At 37.2% G+C, this 25,068-nt stretch overlaps 2 protein-coding genes across 5 annotated transcripts; one reads left to right on the top strand and one right to left on the bottom strand.

The window, feature by feature from the left end:
• Positions 1-332: 332 nt before the first annotated feature.
• On the top strand, positions 333-12,227 carry LOC306880630 (protein max). 4 transcript variants are annotated; one of them, XM_079434271.1, is made up of 5 exons: positions 343-538; positions 862-888; positions 5,775-5,882; positions 9,966-10,089; positions 10,206-12,227. In XM_079434271.1, the coding sequence occupies exons 1-5, from the start codon at positions 503-505 to the stop codon at positions 10,391-10,393; spliced, it is 483 nt and encodes a 160-aa protein (XP_079290397.1). In that variant the 5' UTR covers positions 343-502; the 3' UTR covers positions 10,394-12,227. The 4 variants fall into 4 exon arrangements, with proteins under 4 accessions (XP_079290399.1, XP_079290398.1, XP_079290397.1 ...); XM_079434270.1 differs by having other exon boundaries at positions 9,951-10,089; XM_079434273.1 differs by lacking the exon at positions 862-888 and having other exon boundaries at positions 333-538.
• Positions 12,228-12,505: 278 nt separating this feature from the next.
• On the bottom strand, positions 12,506-24,563 carry LOC306880038 (protein farnesyltransferase subunit beta-like). Its single transcript, XM_079433308.1, has 12 exons — positions 24,244-24,563; positions 23,374-23,438; positions 20,726-20,798; positions 19,677-19,768; positions 16,957-17,103; positions 16,775-16,858; positions 16,360-16,446; positions 15,321-15,450; positions 14,815-14,947; positions 14,461-14,572; positions 13,399-13,513; positions 12,506-13,320 (listed from the first exon to the last, which is right to left on the bottom strand). Exons 1-12 carry the CDS (start codon positions 24,340-24,342, stop codon positions 13,198-13,200), a joined length of 1,260 nt encoding a protein of 419 aa, XP_079289434.1. The 5' UTR covers positions 24,343-24,563; the 3' UTR covers positions 12,506-13,197.
• Between the last annotated feature and the right edge of the window lie 505 nt (positions 24,564-25,068).

Below are 25,068 nucleotides of genomic sequence, written 5' to 3'. Positions count from 1 at the left end.
ATAACAATAAAAAAAATACGAATATTAACAACGCTTTAAAATATTTATCGCGTAGGATTACTCACAAATATTTGTAGCATTAGTAATCACCGTATTAGTCACAGACAGCATTGAGCACTTTCCACGTGTCTTGCTTGTAGAACGACAAAAAAAATAAACTACAATTCGCATTCTCATTAAAAGGGCTTTCCTTCAACGCGAAGTAGAGACGCAACTCCGAAATGCTGACTGGGTGTTGTAGTTGTATATAATAGTTTCTACGTTAAATTGACCCGACCAAGTAGTTCTAAAAAACAGCAAATCCCATAATCCCTTGCGCCGCAATCACAGGCGTGACACGCTACGGTAAATGTCCGTGTGTAGGCGAGTCACGTGTGGAGAGTCCGTTGATCTCGTTTCGTGTAAGCAGTGAATCTCTCCTGTTTGTTCATTTGATTTGGGCCCAATTTCATGTTGTTTTCAAAACAACATTTCGTGTAAATTAATCTATCTTCGCCGAAGAATGAGCGACAACGATGATATCGAGGTCGATAGTGATGTGAGTATAGTTATTTGTGTTTGTACTCTGCATGTATGAGAATGAAACCTCTTGTATTTTCGATACTTGAGCCTCAATACGAGGCTAGCCTGTTAGCTAGTTAGCCATCATAGCGTTTGAATTCATTCTCTAGCCAGTTTAATGAGAATATCAAGCCACATGAGCAATTACCCACGGGGGTCGAGTTTATACTTGTCTCCATATATTTACATTTGCGATTGTGTGTTGTAAAACAGTGCATTGTATCCATCAATAGCCAGTTAAGTATCTGTCTTACAGCTGTAGCTACAATTGTACCTTTTTTCTGTTCTGTTTTCTTACAGGAAGAATCACCGAGATTTCACTCTGTGGTGCGTAATAAGCGGAGCAATTAATCCAGTTTAGCCTTTAATGCTGAAAATTGCTTCTCTTTTTGAGATTAGCTACAATTTATTTCCGGGTAGGTACTGAACGGCCGTAACTAATTTGCATCGGTGGACGACAAAACAAGATAGAATCAAGCCTAAAAGGGGGTAGATGTGGTGGATTGAATGAGCACACAGTCTGCTTGTTTTGAGTCGGTTCAGGGAGCTCAACAGAAGGGCACTTGCTGCAGGAGGAAGGGAGGGACGGATCAACGCGCGACGCGATGCGCTAGAACGCTCGCGTCATAATCAGCGAACGGATTCTCTTCTGTCGAGCGATCTAGTGTGTCGCGACGCTAGCAGCGCTGCGTATTAGTTGGACGACGTTAGGGTTTCTCTTGTAATATATGGATTTCACCCCAATTAGATCTTGTTTTTGTTCATTTAGACTGCGTTTGAATAAATAAGCAACATTAAATATTAATCCTCAACCTATGGAACATCCCCCTTTTCAGTTTTCAAAGTCATTTTGTTGTGCATTACCAAAGCATTAATACACAGACAAAACAGTGATTGAAAAGAGGAAAATGTTCAAATGAAAATAAGATACATAATGTATACATACACGCATGTATGCATATAAACACCTATGTGTGTATATATATATATATACATTAAAAAGAAACTTAAACTGGCATGTATGAACTAATTGGAATTTTTTTATTCCCAAAATAAACTCTTTTGTTTATTTACCATCATATTCCAAATCTGTATTGGTATTTTTTTCTGTGAAATGCAGAATGAGAAATGATGGCATGAAGGTGACTGAGTCTGTCAGTCCCTGATATTCTCTGTTAAATATTATATATGTTGTATATTAAAGTCATACAGATTTGGAACAAGTTGAAGGGGTTGATGATGATGCAGTTTTCATTTTTTATTGAAATATTATTTGAAGTTTACTAAAATTTCCAGTCTGGGCTGTGAGGTTTTAAGGCAGTTGATTTCTTATGCTTTCACACCTTATATTACTCATGCATTTGTGATGGTCCTTTTATTAAAGCATAATGCTTTTGTTTTTGCCATTACACATAACAATAACCCAGAGGCCTGAACAAATGTGTGAACCTGCTGCTTAACAAACAAGTATCTTTAAAGAGATATGTAGTGTAGAAATGCAGAAGTGGCATAGAGTATCTTATCTGATAAAACAAATTGAAACTACATTGCTGAGTGCTTCATTTAAATGACGTGACTAAGTTAAAACTTAAATGTCTATCAGAAACTGTTTAAAATAATAAAATGGATTAAAATGCAAATTTGGCCATTTTCAAAAACTAAAAAAAAGCCTTGAAATCACTTTGAAATTATGCCGTTATAGCTTTCAATGCATTTGGAAATTCTTTGGGATTTTGTGGAGGTGGGACCACAGTCTGTCAACCAACCATAATGATTTTGGTATATATTTGAAACGTTTAAAGCAGCGTTTCCCAATCCCAGTCCTCACCTGATGATTTTGGCATACAGCTCATGAAAACCCAAAATTCCTATCTCAAAAAATTTGCATATTTCATCCGACCAATAAAAGAATGGCCATTATGTTCATTTATGCACTCAATACTTGGTCGGGAATCCTTTTGCAGAAATGACTGCGTCAATGCGGCGTGGCATGGAGGCAATCAGCCTGTGGCACTGCTGAGGTGTTATGGAGGCCCAGGATGCTTCGATAGCGGCCTTAAGCTCATCCAGAGCGTTGGGTCTTGCGTCTCTCAACTTTCTCTTCACAATATCCCACAGATTCTCTATGGGGTTCAGGTCAGGAGAGTTGGCAGGCCAATTGAGCACAGTAATACCATGGTCAGTAAACCATTTACCAGTGGTTTTGGCACTGTGAGCAGGTGCCAGGTCGTGCTGAAAAATGAAATCTTCATCTCCATAAAGCTTTTCAGCAGATGGAAGCATGAAGTGCTCCAAAATCTCCTGATAGCTAGCTGCATTGACCCTGCCCTTGATAAAACACAGTGGACCAACACCAGCATCACTGACTGTGGGTACTTGACACTGGACTTCAGGCATTTTGGCATTTCCCTCTCCCCAGTCTTCCTCCAGACTCTGGCACCTTGATTTCCGAATGACATGCAAAATTTGCTTTCATCCGAAAAAAGTACTTTGGACCACTGAGCAACAGTCCAGTGCTGCTTCTCTGTAGCCCAGGTCAGGCGCTTCTGCCGCTGTTTCTGGTTCAAAAGTGGCTTGACCTGGGGAATGCGGCACGTGTAGCCCATTTCCTGCACACGCCTGTACACGGAGGCTCTGGATGTTTCTACTCCAGACTCAGTCCACTGCTTCCGCAGGTCCCCCAAGGTCTGGAATCGGTCCTTCTCCACAATCTTCCTCAGGGTCCGGTCACCTCTTCTCGTTGTGCTGCGTTTTCTGCCACACTTTTTCCTTCCCACAGACTTCCCACTGAGGTGCCTTGATACAGCACTCTGGGAACAGCCTATTCGTTCAGAAATTTCTTTCTGTGTCTTACCCTCTTGCTTGAGGGTGTCAATGATGGCCTTCTGGACAGCAGTCAGGTCGGCAGTCTTACCCATGATTGCGGTTTTGAGTAATGAACCAGGCTGGGAGTTTTTAAAAGCCTCAGGAATCTTTTGCAGGTGTTTAGAGTTAATTAGTTGATTCAGATGATTAGGTTAATAGCTCGTTTAGAGAACCTTTTCATGATATGCTAATTTTTTGAGATAGGAATTTTGGGTTTTCATGAGCTGTATGCCAAAATCATCAATATTAAAACAATAAAAGGCTTGAACTACTTCAGTTGTGTTGTAATGAATCTAAAATATATGAAAGTCTAATGTTTATCAGTACATTACAGAAAATAATTAACTATCACAATATGCTAATTTTTTGAGAAGGACCTGTATGTGTCAAATACAAAGGGCATTAAAGTGTGTGAGATGTGAATTTAAATATTATTTATTTACAGAGGTGTATTATGCACACTTCACACTTCTCTAGTAAGTTTCGTCTGTGTGTGAAGATGCTGCGCAGCGCAAATCCGTTAATGAATGTTCCGAAGTAAACTTCAACGGATTGCCCCGGCTCAGGGAGTAGGGAGCAAAGAACACTGTGTAGGGATCATATTAATCTGAACACAGCTCTCTTCTAACGAGCTGGTTATCTGAATCAGGTGTGTTAATTAAGAGAGACATGCAAAATAGGACTGGGATTGGGAACCGCGTGTTTAAAGTGTCAACTCAAAGCTCATTTGTACCTATTTTCTGCACAAGGACTTTTAAAGTACCACGTGTAGCTCTAACCTGTTTGTACTTGGAATGCTCTGTTTAACTAGAAAATGGGTTTACAGACCCCTTCACACCCTAGATTAAACCTGTGACTAGATCATTGACTTCAACAGTACAGTAGTGTAATTTGCATTGCCAGTTTTCGAATTCCCAACCTGTAAACATGTTTTGATGTTAAAGGGATAAACATCTGTCGTCATTTACTCACATTCATGTCGTTCCAAACCTTAATGATTTTCAAACAAAAAGATATTTTGAAGAATGTTTCAACTGTCCATACAATGGAAGTTAATTAAATTTGGACTTCATTGACTTCCACTGAATGCTTAAAAATGGTTTGTGTTCCACAGTAGAAACTCATACAGATTTGGAATGACATTAGGGTAAGTAAATTATGACAAAAGCTTTATTTTTAAGTCAGCTATCACTTTAATGACTAGTCAGTGTGAAAGGTGTGTCAATTGGGTTCATAGCGAGATTAAAATAGCACTCATCACAAAGCAGTTTTTTTTTTTTACTAGCCTTGAGTTTTCATTGGGCAGACTGGAGACATGAGGTCTGCGATGTCCCCAAAGTCCTGTTTATCTCCCCCTTCTTTTTGTGCTGGGAGGAAATATTTTTTATTATCAGGATGTTGAGATCATAAGACAACAGGAGGAGCACATGTTGTAGACTATTCTGAGAAAGCCTTCCTCAGTAATAGTACTTGACATTTTGCTTGCTTTTATGTAATTTATAGCCCTTCATACCTTTAATTTCGTGGAGACATTGTGCTTTTTACGACTGAATTTTTGGAGAAACCACATGGATAGTTTTCACTATGCTCGAGTGCAGAAGAATAGCCCTTGACATGTTGAGCACTTGGCCACCTCACGTGCATGTAACCCAATCCTGACATTGGCGGTGTTCCTCGTAACATTTTAGACATTAGACAGACAGCCTGCATCTGCCTGTAACACTGGCCACACCTCGCTCTTCCAGGTGGCGCATAGACACTGGAATGTCTTTGTGCTGCCCGGTGGCACCTCAGCATTCGCATAACTGCTTTCGATTTGCTTCTTTTTCCACGGAATGCAAAAGAGGCACTTGTTAATGAGTCACTGGATTCGAAACAGGTTTTACAGCTGTGCTTTTATGTAATAACAGTGTCTTTGCCAAGCCCAGTGACATTGGACTCCAGTGCCCATGTTGTTTTCTCAGAGCAACAGTCTCAGGGTACTAAAATGAGACCCAACAGAGAGACTTTTTGGGGGATAGTACAATTGAAGTCTTTGTCCTATAAAAGCAGATCTATAAATTTAATTAACTAAAGGAAATCCTAAAAAAAAAAAAAGCCAAGTATGTTCTGACCAACATAGTCCAGAAGAATAAGCTGTAAAAAAAAAAAAAAACACTCCCTATGCAACTTGTCTCTATTCCAATTGTCATGATCACTTAAAGACGAAATGGTAGAATCCAGTTTTTAATGGTCTGTATTACTACATGGTTTATTAGTTAAGCTATAAATGTTTCTTTATAACACTATAAGTCAAGGGCACCATGACCATCGAAGAATCTGAAGCCACTGTGATTCTCTCATTGCAGGCAGACAAACGGGCACATCACAATGCGCTGGAGCGCAAACGTAGGGACCACATCAAAGACAGCTTTCACAGCCTTCGGGATTCTGTTCCCGCCTTGCAAGGGGAAAAGGTTGGTGAATGTCACTGGTAAAACCATGAGGAGCATAAGTAGGCATAAAGGATGTTTGTTTAATGTGCTTTTTATTAATTAAATGTTCTGTTACACTAAATCTGTTTGTTGAATGCGATGACTTTAAATGTTATCATGAAATGATTAGCATGGGATTTCAATGTAGAGGTATGAATGAAAAGCATTATGAGAATTGGGAGCAGAGTAGGGCCAGACTGATTGATGTGATCCCTGGTACAGGCGTGGTGCCAGGAAGCCATTACAAGGGGAAATGCGGTTTCTCCTTCCTCTAGTGTTTCTTAACGGAAATAGATGGTTCAAGAATGTAGTAGAAATCATTTGACCTTCATGATAGAACTGTATTCTAGTCACATGACTAGGAATTAGGGGTGGGAATATTCAGGCACTTCATGATCCGATTCCAAAACGATTCTTGATCTACATTTTTTTTCCCCCAATTAATTCTTCAGCTGTTAAAATACATCTTTACAACTTTACATTTTAACCAAAATTGCAGTTTCTATGCTTTTTGTTTATAGTCGGAATTTCTGTATGTCAGTACTGCCATCTTAAAAATAGGGGTGTGAATCTTCACTGGTTTCACTATTCAATTCAATTACGATTATCTTTATCAAATCACAAATCACAAGCTCAGAATCGTTGAAGAGAGAATCGCGATGCATCGGAGAATACAATTTTTTTCTCCCACCCCTACTAGGAATACACAATATACCATATTGGTTATTGGCTGATGGAATCTTTAAAAGCATGATTAATAATTTAATAATGCTGCTAAATGTAATCTTTAACAAATCTTTAGTATTAGTGATCGACCGATATTGATTTTTTATAACCGATACCGATACCAATTATTTGCATGTCTATGTGCCCGATAACCGATATGCAGAACCGATATTTATTTACTGTTATAAAGTAAATAAATGACTGCGTGAAGTAAGTCCATACTTCACTTTGGTTTTTCCTCCTTTCAGTCATCTTAACAAAAAATGTTTTGAGAATTAGCAGTCTTTCACGCAGGGCTCTAGACTCCTTCTTCCCACTGATCTCACTTTTGCGCACGAGCACATAATTTGGTTGCAATTTGTTTTTTGTTTTTGCTACAACATTTGATTAATCAATGCATGCTGATAGTTTATAGTTATATGGTAACGAAAGTTTTCAACATTCAACTCATTCTTTTTCATCTGTATTATTTGTGATTTAAATTTTGTGAACAGGAATTCCTTTTTTCGTGCGCTTTTTACTTTCAAATTTGTGATCTTGGTGTCACATTTTACAAGAAAAGATCATTGTCTGTTTTGCTTATATCTATACACCTTTAACTTTTTAAGACTAAAACAAAAGATGGATTCATTGTTATTCTTAATTAAAAAGCGCAACAACAATAAAACAGTACGTTGCCAATAACAAACTCTTACATAACATTTATCAACAAAAACGAATAAGACGAGGCATGGCACAGGACACACCACATGCTGTACTATATACCTAGTATATTACAGAATGTTTAGCAAACTCTGAGGAAGCAAATAAATATTAATATATATTTTTTTTTAATTAAGGAAAGCCTCCATAGCATAACCTGAGGTAAACAGCAAAGATAACAAGCTTCTCAAAACGAAAACAAAAAGAAAAGTAAAACTAAACTGGCTGTAGCTGACAGGAGTTTTTTTTACAAGAATACCACCACGTTCACCTTCTCTGGTTTAAGAAGCGGTCTTTTACTTTAGTTTGAAAACAAATCCATCCGTTGCGCTCCATCCGCGACGCGCACCTTCACGCTCGTGCTGACGCGGCGAGTATAAACCAGGCTCTACCCACTAAGCGCTCGGCTGAAAGCACCTCTCTTCACGTGATCAGTGAAATCTGACTCCTGCTATAATGTGCTGCGGCTGGCAGCGCGCGCTGTATGAAGCAGACGCTTTGGAGCAGCGCAGACCTGGCACTCGTACAAATGCGACCACGTCAAATTTTAACTCGCAAACAATTACCATTTTGGTCGCAGTCTAGAGCCCTGTCATGTTCAATTTAATCTTCGTATTACAACAATAAAAAACATTTTATTTATAAAAAGCTTTAGCAGCAACACTAATATTAGCAGTAAGCAAAATGAACATAGAAAGTCTAATGTTTTCAAATGGAGAAAATAAAGGAAAGGAGTCATATCAACTTCATTTTTAACTACAGTTTTAGTAGGTTTATAAGCTGTTTAATAGGATAAAGAGTGAAGAATAATTCACTGGATAATGTTAATTCACGGAATAATATTCTCTAGAATATTGGAATATAACAAGCATTGAATTTTATTGCATTTCTCAACTGGCATGCTCTAAATTATGCTGCTGACAGCGCGGTTTATCTATGCCTTTGCACAGAACTATAGGCTACTCAAACTGCGATCGATCGCGGAGATAATAAATAATTAATTTCCATAGAGTTGTATTAATTTAGATGTTTATAAACGAAATAATGGTTATATAGTAAGCGTTAATACAATTTAGGGTGCTTCAAAAAAGTGAATCTTGTTAAAAGTTACATGCGGTGGCCGTGCTGAGCATTTCTTGAGCATCAACCCGCTGAGTGAACTGCAATATGAAAGCGGATTCACGAGACTAATGATGAGCATATAGACAGAGAGAGAATTACATTCAATGCTTTTCTTTCCAACATGCAATCATTCATGGCTGTATTATTTAATTCATGCAAAGTTACGTCTTTATTGGGAGAGGACTTGACGGATTATCTATGTGACTCCGACTTCACGAGACTAATAGACCACAGAGAGAATTAAATTCAGCGCTTTTATTTCCACCATGTGCTAATTCATGGCTGTGTTATTTCAGGCAAAGTTATAGCCTATCTTTATAGGGACAGGGCTTGACAGAGTATCTTATTTATCATATTTCTTAGAGCCAAGTTGCATTTAAACTATATATCAGGCATTTATGTAATACATCTAATTTGTGCATTAATGCCTGTAATATTAAATAGTTTACTAACTACAGCAAATCAAGTACCTGCACGCCGTTGCTGTCTCGTCTCCCCTCAGATGCGCTGCAATTGCGATCCTGCGCGCAATTCTGAAAACGTCCACAAGATGGCGGTGTTTATCGGGGAATCCGATATTACAAAACCGATATTCGATTATGGAAAAATGCTTAAATATCGGGAAAAATATTGGTAAATCGATATATCGGTCGATCTCTATTTAGTATATCTGTTTGTACTGTAAATTATAATGTTGTTATGTCAGTGTTTAATTGAATATTTTTAAGTGTTTTGAATTTTCATTTTATAGACATATTTTGTTGCGTTTTCAGCCATTCATTGGTTATCAGTCATAACATGGACATTTTTGGCTTATCAGTGTTGGCCAGAATTTTCTAAATGTGTAGCTATGAAAATAGGGGATTTTTAGGCAGTTTGTGTGTTTTCATTAGAGATTGTTAAGCCCAAAGTATACTTCACTTCTTACACGTGTGCGAGGAACAGCATACAGTCCGCGTCGTGACTTTCGTCATCAGAATAGTACACACACCACCCGTTTTTTTTGTAACTGCACGTACTTTGTAAACATGCGCATTAAAATTGTTTTGCAGTAATCAGTTGTTCCACAAGGTGGCAACGCTGTCCCAGGCCGTTTCACAGTAGAAAACGAAACTAAAGAGATGGAACAACCATACCAAAATAGCGGAGTCTGCAACAACAACAGACATGTGCATTGACAAGCGCTTGTGAGAGAGAGGGAATGGGATAGCCCAGCTTTGGTTTAAAAGAGTTAAAAAAATGTATCTGTAATAAATTATGGGGGAAAAATAGAGACACTGGAAATGGATGAAGCTTTCTAGAGCGCACGTGTCGACCGCCTGCGTTTGCACACAACATCAAATGGAGTATACTTTGAAAAGCTACGCGTTCGACTGTACTCATACCTTGAAGTACAAAAACGAAGTATACTTTGGGCTTTAGGATTTGTTTAGGTTCATATGTGTGCAATGTAACTGTATTCCTTGCGTCAAATTCTAGTTTTTCATTTGTTGCTGACAGCAATCTATCAAACAGGCATCCCGAGCTCAAATCCTAGACAAAGCCACAGAGTACATCCAGTACATGCGACGGAAAAACCACACACACCAGCAGGACATCGACGACCTGAAGAGGCAGAACGCTCTGCTGGAGCAACAAGGTGGATGTCGCTGCGTTACTCCTCACTTTTGTCATCTGGTCATGCCGATCTAGGTCTAATTTGGCTGTTGTAGTTCCATTGTGCCTCATACAACATCTTCTCTTTTTAATTTCCAGTACGGGCACTGGAGAAAGTCAAGGGGACCACACAGCTGCAGGCCAACTACTCCTCTTCAGACAGCAGCCTGTACACCAACCCCAAGGGCAGCGCTATATCGGCCTTCGACGGTGGTTCCGACTCTAGCTCGGAGTCTGAGCCGGAGGAACAGCGCTCCCGGAAGAAGCCCCGTGGGGAGGACAGCTAAAAAGCGGATCCTCTGCCTGCTCCACGAAGTTCTCCTCTGAGGGGAGGGAGAGTTACAGCAATGGTCTGTTTCTTGTTGTTTTTTTGTGTACCTCAATCGCCCCAAACCACCTTGATCAATCTCTTTCAGTGAATGTCAACCCTCGATTCCATGTCTGAAGAAACCTCCGCCAGGTTTACAAGAGAGAGGGACGCCTGTTACGGGAAGAACACTCACAGAAAACGGCTTGTTTTTACTCTCCCTCTCTCTCCGACTGTTCGTCCATCTTGCGTCCTGGCACACGCAACAACAAATGATGATTTGAACCCAAAATGAGGCAGCTTTGCAACTTAAGGACTTGATGCTTTTTTTTGTACCCTTGTCTGCAATCCCTCCAGGTGGATATACAAAGGGTTGAATGAGGCGTACAGCTCCTAGCACTGCTAAAATATACTTTTTTGTTGAATATCTTAAAGCCTGCTTAGAACTTACCCTTAGCTGAATTGTCCCGAGTGGCTTTCTAAATATTTGTTACTTTTCCAGAAAGGAATGTTTTTGAAGAATCTATCAATGTACCCCTTGTTAGACCTATGGGATGAGTGATACGTTTTGACGTTATCGATAAAATCCCTTATTTAAAAAACAAAAAAAATGGGAAGGCTGCTGAGCTTGTGTTGTATTTGTTGTTTTAGCCTGATGTAGTAAAGTTTACAGGTTGGGGGAAAAAAGAGATTTTCATTTAAAACAAGGGGGATAATAAGTGATAAAGCATATATTTTGCATCTGTCATCTGAGCCTCCCAAACATGTATTTTATGTATTTCACTTCATATTGGGAATATAAACGTTCCAAATGATGTTTCCCCCCACAAAGCTAATCAATATTGAAAGAGTAGATACATGTCGTGACTTTTAAAGGTAAATGTTCATCGGAAATTTGACCGCTGCACACCACAAAATTTGCATTTTGAGTGTCTAGGAGACATGAGTGAATGCGTGCGCGTGTATCTTTTACCATATTTTCCACTTAGTACATTAATAAACTGAGTAGGTCTTTCTTTCTTTGTCTGATTCCATTCCATGGAAATTACAGGTATGTTGTACATACTGCCAACAGTTGTCTTGCAAGTTGAGGCCTACCTTTACAATGAGAATATAAATAAAACTATTTTATCCTTTACATATGATGCGTGGTTCCTTTGGTTCTCAATCTTTTTGATAGAAGTCTGTATAACTTTTCTAGATGTTTGTGATTTACTGCCTAAGGATTAAGGACAAGGATTTTTCAAATATATTTTACTTGCAATTTCTACCAAATTAAATATTTTAGAGCTTGGCATTATATTCATTGGCATATTAATTATATATTAATATAATGCAATCTCCATGGGCGTTTTTATATGACCTTTTGAGGTCAAAAATTACTTGGAAAAAAAAAAAACAATATATATATATATATAGTTGTTCAAGGGGTGAATTAAAACAAAATATATATTTTTTAATGCCTTTGTCTTACTTTAAATCTAAGTCATCACAAAGACCCCTAGTTTGCCCTGGCCTCCCAATTGGGGAAAGAAAAAAAAAAAAACTGGTTGCTGTTTTAAACCGCACCAATATTTTATGAAACTGGTCTTTAAGTCAGTTGTCACAGTTTGAGTCGAATTTTCTTGATCATTTACTCAGTCATGTTTCCAACCTGTATGGCTTTGCTAGAATTCAGATGCTAAACTTCAAAACTGGCAACAAAAAAAAAGCACCATAAAATTGGTGTATATTATGTGTGTGCTTTAATCAAAGTCTTGTAAACCAGATGTGTGAAGCTTTGTGTAAATAAAATTATTGAATTCGTTACCCTCCATTGTAGTTCTCAAATTTCATTCATATGCATATTCTTATGTTCACATCAGGAGATGCCATCACCCCATTTGAATACTCTTGGATGAGGATTAATTTTATGGATTGCTTTGATGCTTTTTTTATGCGACAGCCTTTGATCCCATTTCCTTTCATTTACATAAAAATGCAGTGTCAACATTCTTCCAAACTTCTTTTGTATTCCACAAAAGATGTAAAATCATACAGATTTGGACCACTAACATGAGAGTGAGTAAATAATGACAGAACTTTCATTTTTGGATTAACTGTTCTTTAATGTACTATGATAAAATGCCATTCTGTTTTGATATTTTATACCAGCATTTTAAGATTAAAAGCATGACTGAATACAGTTTAAAAGCTCATTGAACAGTACAGATGATATTTTTCAATTTCAGCCAAAGATTACAAAATGTAAACACTGTACTCATGGCTGAGTAGCTGAGAGTCTGTTGTACCCAAACTGTATGTACGTATTTGGCAGTTACCATATTCGTTTCAATCAAATAGCACTCCAAATTCGAGTTGACAGAAGTTAAAGTCAAATAATGGACTGCCCACAGCGAGTATAGATCATCCACAATACACCAGCCAGGAAATAAAAACAAACTTCCATCCAAGTCTTTATTTCTGTCCAGAACCTACTGCCACGTGCACTCTGGGAAACATTTACCAAAGCCCAAAATAAGCTGGTATGTGCAATAAAATACCAATCAACGACTGGTGCATGAAGAACACCTCACCTAGTCAGTCTCTACTGTTTTCCCTGGGTAAAACCCATAACCCCATGCTGAAGCTGTAGTAGATCAGGCCCTCAGAGTGTTTCCCCATCTGTAGATGCTGTACAGACCAGCAAAGGACGTTTGGCTACAGCATTTACAGAAGAAGTCTCTGCGTTAGGTCAAGCTAGCTCAAACCCCCAAATATGTTTCTAATAGAAAAAGAGGAAGTCTATGACTGGTCCATTGCACTTGGTGTAGGTCCCGTCTGAATTAGAACAGGTAACCGGTGGAAATGTTCAATCGCTTGGGCGACCTTCTCTGGGCAGATGTTGTAAACTGGATGAGTTGGTGCCTGGATAGAACATTTAGTTATTATTAGTACATTAATCTCAATTTTAGTTGGCTCAACTGAATTTTCAGCATCTCTCACCAGTCTGTTCTCGTCCCGACCGAGGATCAGCTCGTTGTGGAGGTCTTTGTTTCCGAAATGCTGTGCTATTGAGAGTCCACTTAGACAGTAGCACGTGTGGTAGAAATCTCTAGACCTGTGGGGAATCAGTGAGGAACTATTATGGAAGTCTACTTTGGTCTGCATAGTTAGTAAAAGGACAAAAAAAGCCAATATAATTGTATTTTTCAGATTTTAAAGTTGACATTTTGTTTTAATTTGATCCACAAGATTAAACAAGACCGATGTGATGGCCTACAATGGCCAATGGTTTTTCCACGAAGATGTTTGTGGTTTTGTTCAATAATGGAAAAAATTTACAAATAATTAAAAATCCCATTTGTGATTCATTGGAACGAATCAATTCACCCACAAATTTGACATCACTACAAAACATTTTGCACCACACAAACTCTAGATGAGCAATATCCAGCTGATTAAATGTTTTAGAGCAGATGCATATTCATGATAAAAAATGTACATGCTTTATGATTGAAGTATATAATAATCTACACTTCATAAATACACTTTATTCTCCAAGATAATACAACAAAATTTGTATATACTTAATTTGAATGGTAATATGATATATGATTTAAGATTTAAAACAAGCATTAAAATAAGCTAAAAAATGTTTTTTAATTTCTAATATTTAATTCACTCTCCTCAACATTTTTTTAACTTGAAGAACCAGGATTCCCACAATCTTGAATCTGTATATACTGTATAAGGACGTCTAATTTTAAAAGTGTGATTTTTAAATTTATTACATTATGTGAACATTTTTCAAGTTATGCCAAGCTTTAAGATATTGGGTAGAAATTGTGATTCAAACCAGTAAATCACAAGAAACTGGAAAGGTCATGGGGCCTTCAAATATTGTTTCTTTGTGATAATCAAAAAGTTTGAGAATCTGACATTTAATTTGACACATTACTGGTGATATTATTGCAAGCTTATAGACTGTATTATATATATGTGTGTGTGTGTGTGTGTGTGTGTGTGTGTGTGTGTGTGTGCGTGCGGTGGAAGAGCTGTACTCACTTGCCCGGTTTGTCCAGAAGGCCTCCACCAGGATTCTGGCAGCAGAGGAGGATGTATTCCTGCAGGGCCTTTCTCTCAAACATCCAGCTACTCACACTCAGTGAGGAGTCTCCTACACACACACACACACAGAGTAATATTTTCATAGGTTAATCTACTAAATCTGACACTTTTGTTTTTATATCCAAATGAAGAAAAAAGTACATCGGAAAAAACAAGCAGACAAAAATGTGTAAATTAATGAATGGAAACTGTAACCTTAAGAATCTTGCAGTATTTGAATAATTTGATAAATCGCTAAACGTTGCATATATAAGCAAAAATGTTAGTTGTTTTTCTAGGATGACCACTCACCTTCTTTAAAAAGAGCCCTGTGGAGTAACGGTAATAGTCCTGCTTGCCAGAAGGAGTAACACCCATCCACCAGCTTGTTACAGCGGCCCTGAAATCCACCTTCAAAACGCATTTGTTTGCTGGTTACCCAGCGCTAATGAAGGAAAAAGAGAGAAAAGCCTCCAATTTACTGGTTTACATGTATCAGCATAGGAAGATCATTAGTGCTGCTGCCTTATCGTTAAGACAAATCTGCCTGTGCACTGGGCCTGTTAATGTCAATGTCTGCCAAAGACCCTGGAGATCTGCTGATCTAAGCATCTACAATTTTGCAGCACACCGATATTAATATTTCCAAGCATGTTTAGTGTCCCTGAGGAACCGGTAATGAGACGCAGGATACAAGCAACTGACCTTTAACACACCTCATAAACCTCAGTTTATTCACTCTAATGGACAGGAAGAGTCCGGTTAAATAAAACGTGGAACTGTAGCAAAGGGAAAACAAGGCAAGACAAAGGACTTACTAACAAGGCTTTGAGATCCAGCATATGTTCTTTGCCCAGTATGATCAGAGCAGCAGTACCACAGAAGGTGTAGCCACCATGTGCCTCAAGTCCTGGAACTCCACCTAAACCGCCCTCCCAATTCTGACAGCTGAAGGCCGAAGGAAAGCACAACATCGCAGTATTTATCAGTCAAAGTGTCATGTCAGTCTGTGTGCTGTCTGAGATTTAACTCATTTAGGGACAGAACATGCTTTTGTGTTTAAAGGGTAAAACAGAGGGCAGTGGAATAGAACAAATTAACGTTTTTTTAACTTGAGTGTTGCATTTTTAGGATGCGTCATGCGCAAAAAGATGTGAATGCAATGGTCTAATGTGTCCGTCTAGACTCGAGCATGTTTACATAGAAAAAAACATGGAAAAGCAGATCAGAATGCAAAACATGTGTGAGTGAATAGCCCATTAAAGCCTATTAAATCAATACTTTTTACTGACATCAAAACATTTTTTTTCCAAAAACAAAATTAAGAATTAGTTTCTTTACAACCATGTTATATGGGATGACATCAAATTTATAGGGATCATATATTTTATTAAAATTTTTATCAAAGCTCAATATTTGATTTTGTATACTTAATTATACAATATGAATATGAAGCTAAACAGAAAAATGAAAAAAAACTAATGAAAGTGACAAAAGCACAAAATTACTAAAACATAAAGTTACATTAGAATTATATTATAATTCAAGACATTACTCTATAATCGCACATAAATAATACAAAAAAAAAAAAAACACTGACCCCAACAACCAGCCAACCTTTTATGGTGGAGCGAATGGCTTGATTGGTTCACCCACCCTATATTTGAATCAGCCATATATAATCTAACATGGGCTAATTTAGATAGGGCCGACATGGAACTCATAAAAAAAACCCATTTGTGATCCATACCTCAAGCCCATAGCGTGCCTACATTGGCTCCACTATGAAAATGTGGCTAGGATAATCTGAATGCAACTAAACTGGCATGTTTTAAAAGAGAATGTGGAAGTAGCTACCTGAGAATCCAATTGTGTGTCTCCTCAAACAGGGTGGGGGTGATTATATTGGTGAGTGAAGCCACAGAAGCGGCACAATATGCACTCCTATAAGATCAGAGACACAAGAACAACCATGAGTCAACAGGCAGACAATGATCACCATCTATGCATGTTAATAACCACAAGCTACATTATTAGAATAAGCCTGAAAACCTGAGATCCAATTACTTTTCAAAGTGACTTTCTTTGTTTAGCGCTGACCTACGGTGAACATGAAGCATTTTTCTAGCACTAATCTGTCTGCTGGGAAAAGTAAAGGGTCACTCTTGAAAAATGCTTCAGCACAGTAACATCAGAACATGGGGAATAAAGAGATGTGTGGCTGTTGTGAAGATGCTTCAGGGTTCACTGGAACAACGGTGACAGAGCTCACCTGACGTCCACCTCCCCGCCCACATGCATCACAAAGGAGCCATCTGGCTGCTTCACAGAGTACAGGAAGTCCAGGAGCTTCTCTCTGATGGGGGAGGAGGCAAACAGAATGGGTTTCCATGGTAAAATGATCAACGCAACATCTGTAGGCAAGCAGGTGATAATACAAAGCAAATGTGAAACCTGTTGATGACTTTATAGGCCTCCTCTGTGCCCAGGATGCAAAGGGCGTTTACAGCTGCGTAGGTGGGAGCCAGGTGAGCATGTTGACCCGGACCTCCACTGAATCCACCTGTCGGACTCTGACATCTGGCCAGGAACTGGCACACACTGGCAGACAATGGTTAACGATGATATATTTACAACAACAGGCATATAAATGTGATGGGAACTTAAAATTTAAGCAAAAAGCCATATCCTAAAATAATAAGGGAAGCACCTTTATTTTAAAACATTATTTTCATGTTTTCATTGATAACAGATAAATGACAGATATTGAAATTTTATAATATCCTAATTAACTTAAAAATAAATAACTAAAATGAATTGTTTTACACATTGAAAGTGAATGTAGGCATCATAACATTATATTGTACAGTATAAAAATGGATATTCAGTTTGAGATTTTCTCAGGATTCATTTTAACAGTGTTATTATATGATTAGTGTTTTTAAAAATAACTGAGTATTAAATGATAGTAAATACAGTCATGGCCAAAAATATTGGCACCCTTGAAATTCTGTTAGAAAATGCAACACTTCCCTCAGAAAATTGTTCCAATTGCAAATGTTTTGGTATTCACGTGCTTATTGTGTTTGTTTGCACTGCAACAACACAAAAAAACAGAGAAGAAAAGTCAAACTTGATAAAATTTCACACAGAACTCAAATGAACTGAAAAAAAATTACTGGCACCTTGTCAAAATTGTAAGAAATAATTGCTTTTCAAGCATGTGATGCTTCTGTAATTTGTATTTAGACACACCTGTGGCAAGTAACAGGTGTGGGAAATATAGTAAATCACACTTGCAACCAGTTAAAATGGAGAAAAGTTGACTCAACCTTTGTGTTGTGTGTCACACCGAGCATGGAGAAAAGAAAGAAGTGTAAAGCGTTGTCTGTGGATTTGAGAGAACAAATTGTGGAAAAACATGGACAATCTCAAGGCTACAAGTCCAGAGATCTTAATGTTCCTGTGTCCACTGTGTGCAATATCATCAAGAGGATTACAGCCCATGGCACTGTAGCTAACCTCCCTGGACGTGGACGGAAGAGCAAAATTAATGAAAATTTACAACGAAGGATTGTTCGAATGGTGGATAAAGAACCCCGATTAACCAAACAAATTCAAGCTGATCTGCAGACACAGGGTACAACAGTGTCAGCTCGCACTATCCGTCGCCATCTGAATGAAAAGGGACGCTATGGTAGGAGACCCAGGAGGACACCACTGCTGACACAAAGGCATAAAAAAGCAAGACTGGAGTTTGCCAAAACTTATGTGACAAAACCACAATACTTCAACGTACTGTGGACAGAAGAGACAAAAGTAGAGCTTTTTGGTAAAGGACATCATGCACTGTTTACAGAGAAAATAAAATGAGGCCTTCAAAGAAAAGAACAGAAGAATGTTTTGGGGTTGCTTTGCTGCTTTTGGCACTAGATGCCTTGACTGTGTGAACGGTATCATGAAATCTGATGATTACCAAAGAATTTTGAGGCGCAACGTAATGGCCAGTGTCAGAAAGCTGCGTCTCCACCAGAGGTCATGGGTCTTCCAGCAGGACAATGACCCCAAACACGCTTCAAAAAGCACTCCGAAATGGTTACAGACAAAGTGCTGGAGAGTTCTGAAATGGCCAGCAATGAGTCCAGATCTGAATCCCATAGAGCCCCTGTGGAGAGATCTCAAAACAGCAGTTGGGAGAAGGCATCCTTCAAATCTGAATGACCTGGAGAAGTTTGCGAAAGAAGAGTGGTCCAAAATTCCAGTAGAAAGGTGTAAGAAACTCATTCATGGTTACAGGAAGCAATTGATTTCAGTTATTTTTTCCAAAGGGGGTGCTACCAAATATTCAGTTAAGGGTTCCAATAATTTTGTCCAGTGCATTTTTTGGGTTCTGTGTGGAATTGTATCCAATTTGACTTTTCTTCTCTGTTTTTTTGTGCTGTTCCAATGCAAAAAAAATTAAAATAAACATGCGAGTACCAAAACATTTGCAACTGCAACAATTTTCTGAGAGAAGGGTTGCATTTTCTGACAGAATTGCAAGGGTGCCGATATTTTTGGCCATGACTGTATAATCTAAATGTAAAAATATGCAAAATGAACAAGCTCATTAAAAATGCAATACTGACATATCAATAGATTTAACTTTAAAAAATTCTCTTATATGAAATAATAAAAATATAATTCCAAACTATATAATAAAATTCCCTAGATATATTTAAATCTCTAACTTGACTTTGCCATTAAATTCAAGTTTGCTATTAATGCAGTATAAAAAGTGATCCTTTTTTAGCAAAGTTATCGCTTTCAGAAAAAGCACTAAAAACACTAGAATACAGTAATAATGATAGCAAAAATATGACTACATAAAGATTCTTCTTATGAATTCACCTCTGTTACACAGTCATTTGAGATGTTTTTTGTTTTCTTTATTTCAGTCTGTTAGTCATAACCACCCACGATGTAAAATCCTTCAACCCAGCAGCTATAAAGTGATCTAAGCATAGTCTACACGGAGAAAGAATGCATCTGCGTCATAGCTACTAACGTAATGCAACTTTGACTTTATCTGTAGTGGTCACATTAAGACCAGGATAGTAACTTGGTAAGGGGACCTAAGCACCTGTCTCACTGCCACGTGTACTCTGATAGTGAAGAGAAGATCTGGTACTCACTCTGATGCAACTGCTGCTGGCACAGGCTCCTCTAGCAGCTCCAAACTGTGCAGGATCCAGTAGCAGAGCCAAGGCCGGCTGGCATCCAAACACTGAAGCCAGACAACATGCAGATTCAGCAGCCATTACCAACAGTCTCGCACACAGAACTGCTCTGGAACATGGTGTTCTTAAACAAATACACACAAAACCTCAAATACCTACCCACCCACCCACATACACACATATTGTATCACAAGGCTGTAGATCTTTAATAGCTTTGTGTAAACCAGTTTTGTGTGTTTGTGTTATTAATGAAACTAAACTGTTTTTTAATGTCTAGTTAAATGGGGTTCAACCAAAAATAAAAATACTGTCATCATTTACTCACCCTTGTGTCACTCCATCTAAAACTCTACGACTGTATGACTTTTTAACATCAAACCCAAAAGCTGCTCAATAAAAACACTGAATTGACATGAAAATATTATTTGGAGCTTTTTTTTTTTTACTAATTTTTTTATAAGTTGAAAAGTTTTTTTTTTTGTATCTTATCTGTCAATAAAACAAAAATAATTTGTGATTATTCTCATACTTTTCAATTAGTCTTTTCTTCAATCATTTTCCACAGACTTTTTCCACATCGTACCCTCTTTTTTTGTTTTCCACCCATGAAAGCAAGTCATACAGGTTTGGAATGTCATGAGGATGAGTAAATAATGACACAATTGTTAATAATGGGTGAACTATCCCTTTAAGTCGGTGTTATTATATTTTACGAAAACCATTACAAAAACCAAAAACAACATTTTCATTCCTTAAAAATGAATATTAACTGTCTGAAATAAAATACCAAAAAAAAAAAAAAATCCACAAGTTGAAGTACTGAAATAACAAACTAAAAAAAAAAAAAACTAAAACATTATAAAAGTCATATTATAAAGGTATACTATTAAGACATATTAAAAAACCTAGAATATATAAATAAAATCTGATGCAAACATTAACAAAAACTATAATAGTATATTATTGATACTAAAACACTGCTTTTTTCAGAAGACATTGTTTACCTCATATGCATCAGAGAGATGGCGTAAACCTTTCTTCAGATAATGATAGTGTTGCTCCCTCAGTAAAGCAGGCCTGAAAAAGTAGATTGTAGAATCATCGATTTAATCATTTTATTAGAATCTAGCTATTGCAAACTATAAATCATTTTTACATTAAACATCTTTCTATTCACATACTGGCAAATGATCAGTTTCAACTTTCATCAAGATTTATAACAGCCTAGTACAAGGCAACAACTTATTTGTATAAAGTAAGTTCAACAACTGAGCTGACATCCTCCAATTATCCCCATCAAAGGAAGTGGCAGTGTTAAAATGATAGAGTCCATGAGTCAGACCAGCCTACACACAGTACGCTTGACTTCAGCGCTGGCTGCAGAGGTGCTGGGGCATGTCTAATTTGAGGGTACCTCAGCTGAAAGAACAGATCATTAACCCCTGTTCTTTCTTTCCTCTGCTGCTCTCTGCTGGGCCACAGAAAGCACAGTCATTACATTTGTGAAAAACTGATCAGAGTGACATATGGCCTTCACCAGGCAAGTTTCATATGAATTAATGCTTTAGCTGACAAATTTGTTGCACTCTTTGCAGGATAATTTATTTGTCCTGTCATGCCTAAAATTAAGTGTAATTAAACTTACAAACTTTAAAATATAATTTATTCCTGTCAAGCTGAATTTTCAGCAGCTATCACATGATCTTTCAGAAATCTATCAGAAAATTATCATCATCAATGTTGAAAACAGTTGTGCTGCTAAAAACTATGTAGAAACTATGATTCTTTTTCAGGGTTTCTTGATGAATTGAAAGTTAAAAAGCATTTATTTTAGATCAACATTGTAAATGTCTTTATTGTCACTTTTGATCAATGTAATGCATCCATGCTGAATAAACACATTCATTTATGCCGACCCCAAACTTTTCAACAGCCGTGTATATTTCTTAATTTATGTAAACATTATTTACCATTTACAACACTACAAGAACATATTGTCATTATAATATTACATGCAATAAACTGTAAGCATAGTGCTTACAAATGTGTTTTTCCACAGTTTTCTCATTGGAGTGTAAAATTAGAAAAGTAGCAAATTTGACAGAGGCAAAAAGTACCATCTGCATATGCAGCAGAACAGCTGATGTGCTTCTACAGCATCTAGTCCAAATGTTTGGGGTTATACAACCTTTGTCTGGCAGTCTGATTACATCAGTTTAATCACAGTTGGGTTTCTCATTTCATCTACAGGTACAAGTGCTCGGAGTATAGAAGTTTTGAAATACACAGACCTGATGCTGTGGTGGACGAAGGTGAAAATTAAATGTACCAGAGGCTAGTATGGAATATCAGAGATGTTAACATATGATAGTCCAATAATTAATATGAAATGACAGATTATAATTGACCCTTCGCTGGGAACTTTATTTACAGACGAGACAGGACAGTAAATTAATGTTGTTGGACTTGGACTTGAAAATGGTGTGTATTGATGTTTTTCGGCAGTTGAAACCTTCTGATGTTCATTCATGTTTATTTTGTGCTATAACTAGCAAAGAGGAAGAGATAATCGGTTCACATGCTCCTTGAACTGAGGTGCTACAGTAATCTGTAACGACACAAAGATCCACAAAATGCTATTTGTTGTTTAAATTTCTTAAAAAAATAAAAAGACAGAATTTGAAAGCTGAGACTTTATTTCATACCAAAAGTAACCTGCTCTGTCTTGTCTGTGAGCTCATTGTCAGTTTCTTCTTTGCTCCGCAATGTATTTTTCAATGCTTGATAACATGATGTGTAGCGTGAGAGCGCCATAGACGTAGCAACTAAGGGGGGGGGTTTGCGAAGGATCAATTACTGGATATCATGACTATAAAGTATTGTTGAAAACTAAGATTAATGTGCTAAAGACGGCACCAAATTTCACGTCTCCTGCAAACTAGACAAGAAGTGCCTATGTTCTAGCAACTACTTCCCTATCTGAAAGTTTTTAGTGCCATTGGGAACAGTAGACTTGTGTTCTTCTTGGCTAAAAACTTATGAAACACTTGCATAATTCACCCCAGTTGTCAAATGTGCAAAAAAAAAAAAAAAAATTCATTGCTTCCAAGAAGCTGTCAGAATGCACTTTTTGCACTCTTTTTGCATATTGTTAGATTTAAATGTGTTAATTTAATTAAAAGAAGTAAATGGCCACATATTTAACTGTGTTTTTGCCACTAAACATTTTTAATGCGTTTAGAAACAATAGCTGTCTATCCAGATCATGTTGTATTCATTTTTAAATGGACCAGAAGAAAATCACCAAATGCAAAAATAGATATGATTATTGTCAGAATTTGGAAAAATATTGAGACCAAATTTTAGGTATATTGCCCAGCCCTACCAAATCAGTATCTTCCCTAGTTCCCTGCATATGTTGTGATGCTACAATATAATACAAATGAAAAGACTGTGCTACAAAACATACAGAGCAGACAAAAAACAGCGGACAATCTAATCTTGGTTTTGTTGCCAAAGATATTTTCATGAACATATTCATGTACAGAATAACAGTGACTGTTGTCTAAAAGCAGCACACTGAAGCTCAATGAACAATATTGTGGAGATCCTGCTTTGTGTTAGCGGCCAGAGAAGGCTAAACTTTACTTACTGCGGTGAGGTGTGAATTTGCTGGTAAACACTGTACACCTCTTGAATACTGCGTTCAACTTTTCTCTAAATTTAATGATAAAACAGGAAACAAAAAATGTGGAAGTGAATTAACCAAATAGAAAATGTGACAAGCCAAATGACATGCAGACAGAGAGATCCACTGTAGTTGATGCTACTTGTGTATATGTGTGGCTGACATATGCAAAGACACAAAAATACTGCCATCTTGAAAATCATAGTATGGCTTAATAGTGCATACTGGAATTCCAAGTGTTTGAACTTTTCTAAAAATTCAGAGCGATAACAGACACACTATTTTTAAAATGAAAGAAACTGAAACTAATACAGTCTTTAAACGATTATATCGTTAATAATACTATACATTTTGCTTGCCAAGTTTAAATAAATAATAAACTCTCATGGTTAACTGTCAACCACCCATATAACAATGCTGGTCATACTACTGTGCAACAAAACACAAACCAGTGAAGTATGAGCAGATTCTCCAACGTTTGCAACGTTGTCATGAATAGTCTGGCATCATTTAAACACGTTCATATTCTCCCTAACATCTCCTTTTAGTGTTCACACCATGAGGCTGAGTAAATGATGACAGAATTTCAGTTTTTTGTGAACTATCCCTTTAAATGAACCTATACAATTTGCAAAAGCGTAATAAAACTAGAGGAATAAGTACTAGGTGAGCTGGATGCAGTGGCATTAGTATAATTACATTCTGCACGGTTCTCGGTAAGCACTACTGTATCCCTCAGCAAAGTGATAAAGCACAGAAACAGAGCAAGTAGACAGTTAGCTTTACGCTAATACCAATTAGCTAACTAATAACGTTACTAAGAGTTAAGCTCACCTGTTCTTTCGAGGTCACCGTTCGCACGCCGTCATCGTTGAAAAGCTCAAAGGAGTGTGATTCACGAAAGCATCGCAGAGGAGGAGACGCCTCTTCCATGATGAGATTTCAAAACAAATGCACTGAAATAGAAAAGAAACAGTTTTCCAGCAGAGCATGTGTCAAGACCATAGACATAAGACACCGAGGGAGGGGTTTCCTCAATGGAGTCAAGCAACTTCCAGCTCAAGTACGGAAAGCCTGAAGGCACATATGAGAAAGCTGTGATGAGACGTTCTGCAGTTCTTCGTCAGAAATGGCTGAAAAAAAATTGATTCAGTGATTCTTTTACGTCATGACGCAATACATATCACGTTGTACCTAACGTCATTGCGTGCCATTAAATAAATACTTACTGCAACATTTTTAGTTTATGTATTTGTTTTAATCATGGCTATTTTCCACATAATTGTATTTTATTTTTCATGTTATTTATTTTGTTAATATGTAAGTGTTTTGTTTTTCTTTTCTTGGTGTGCATGTTGGTTACATGTTAAATGTGAAATTTGTACATGCTCTGTACATGTTTCTTTAATAAAAAAAAATATTGCGTTGCATATTATATGTCCTAAAACATTTAATAAAGTCATATGTAGACACATAACACTGATTATTCGTTTTTTAGAAAATGTTTTATTAATAGTGTCATTTATTTTAATTCCTTGTGACCGTGATTCAGTTCAAACAATCATTTGAAGCTAAATATAATTTGTGTTTACATTAAACAATACTAAAATTAATTTACATATTTTGAATGAAAACACGTTTATAATAAAATTCTACATA

The sequence above is a fragment of the Barbus barbus genome (assembly GCF_936440315.1).
Source record: "Barbus barbus genome assembly, chromosome: 14".
Lineage (NCBI taxonomy): Eukaryota > Metazoa > Chordata > Actinopteri > Cypriniformes > Cyprinidae > Barbus > Barbus barbus.
This window is presented reverse-complemented; position numbering and strand designations above follow the sequence as displayed.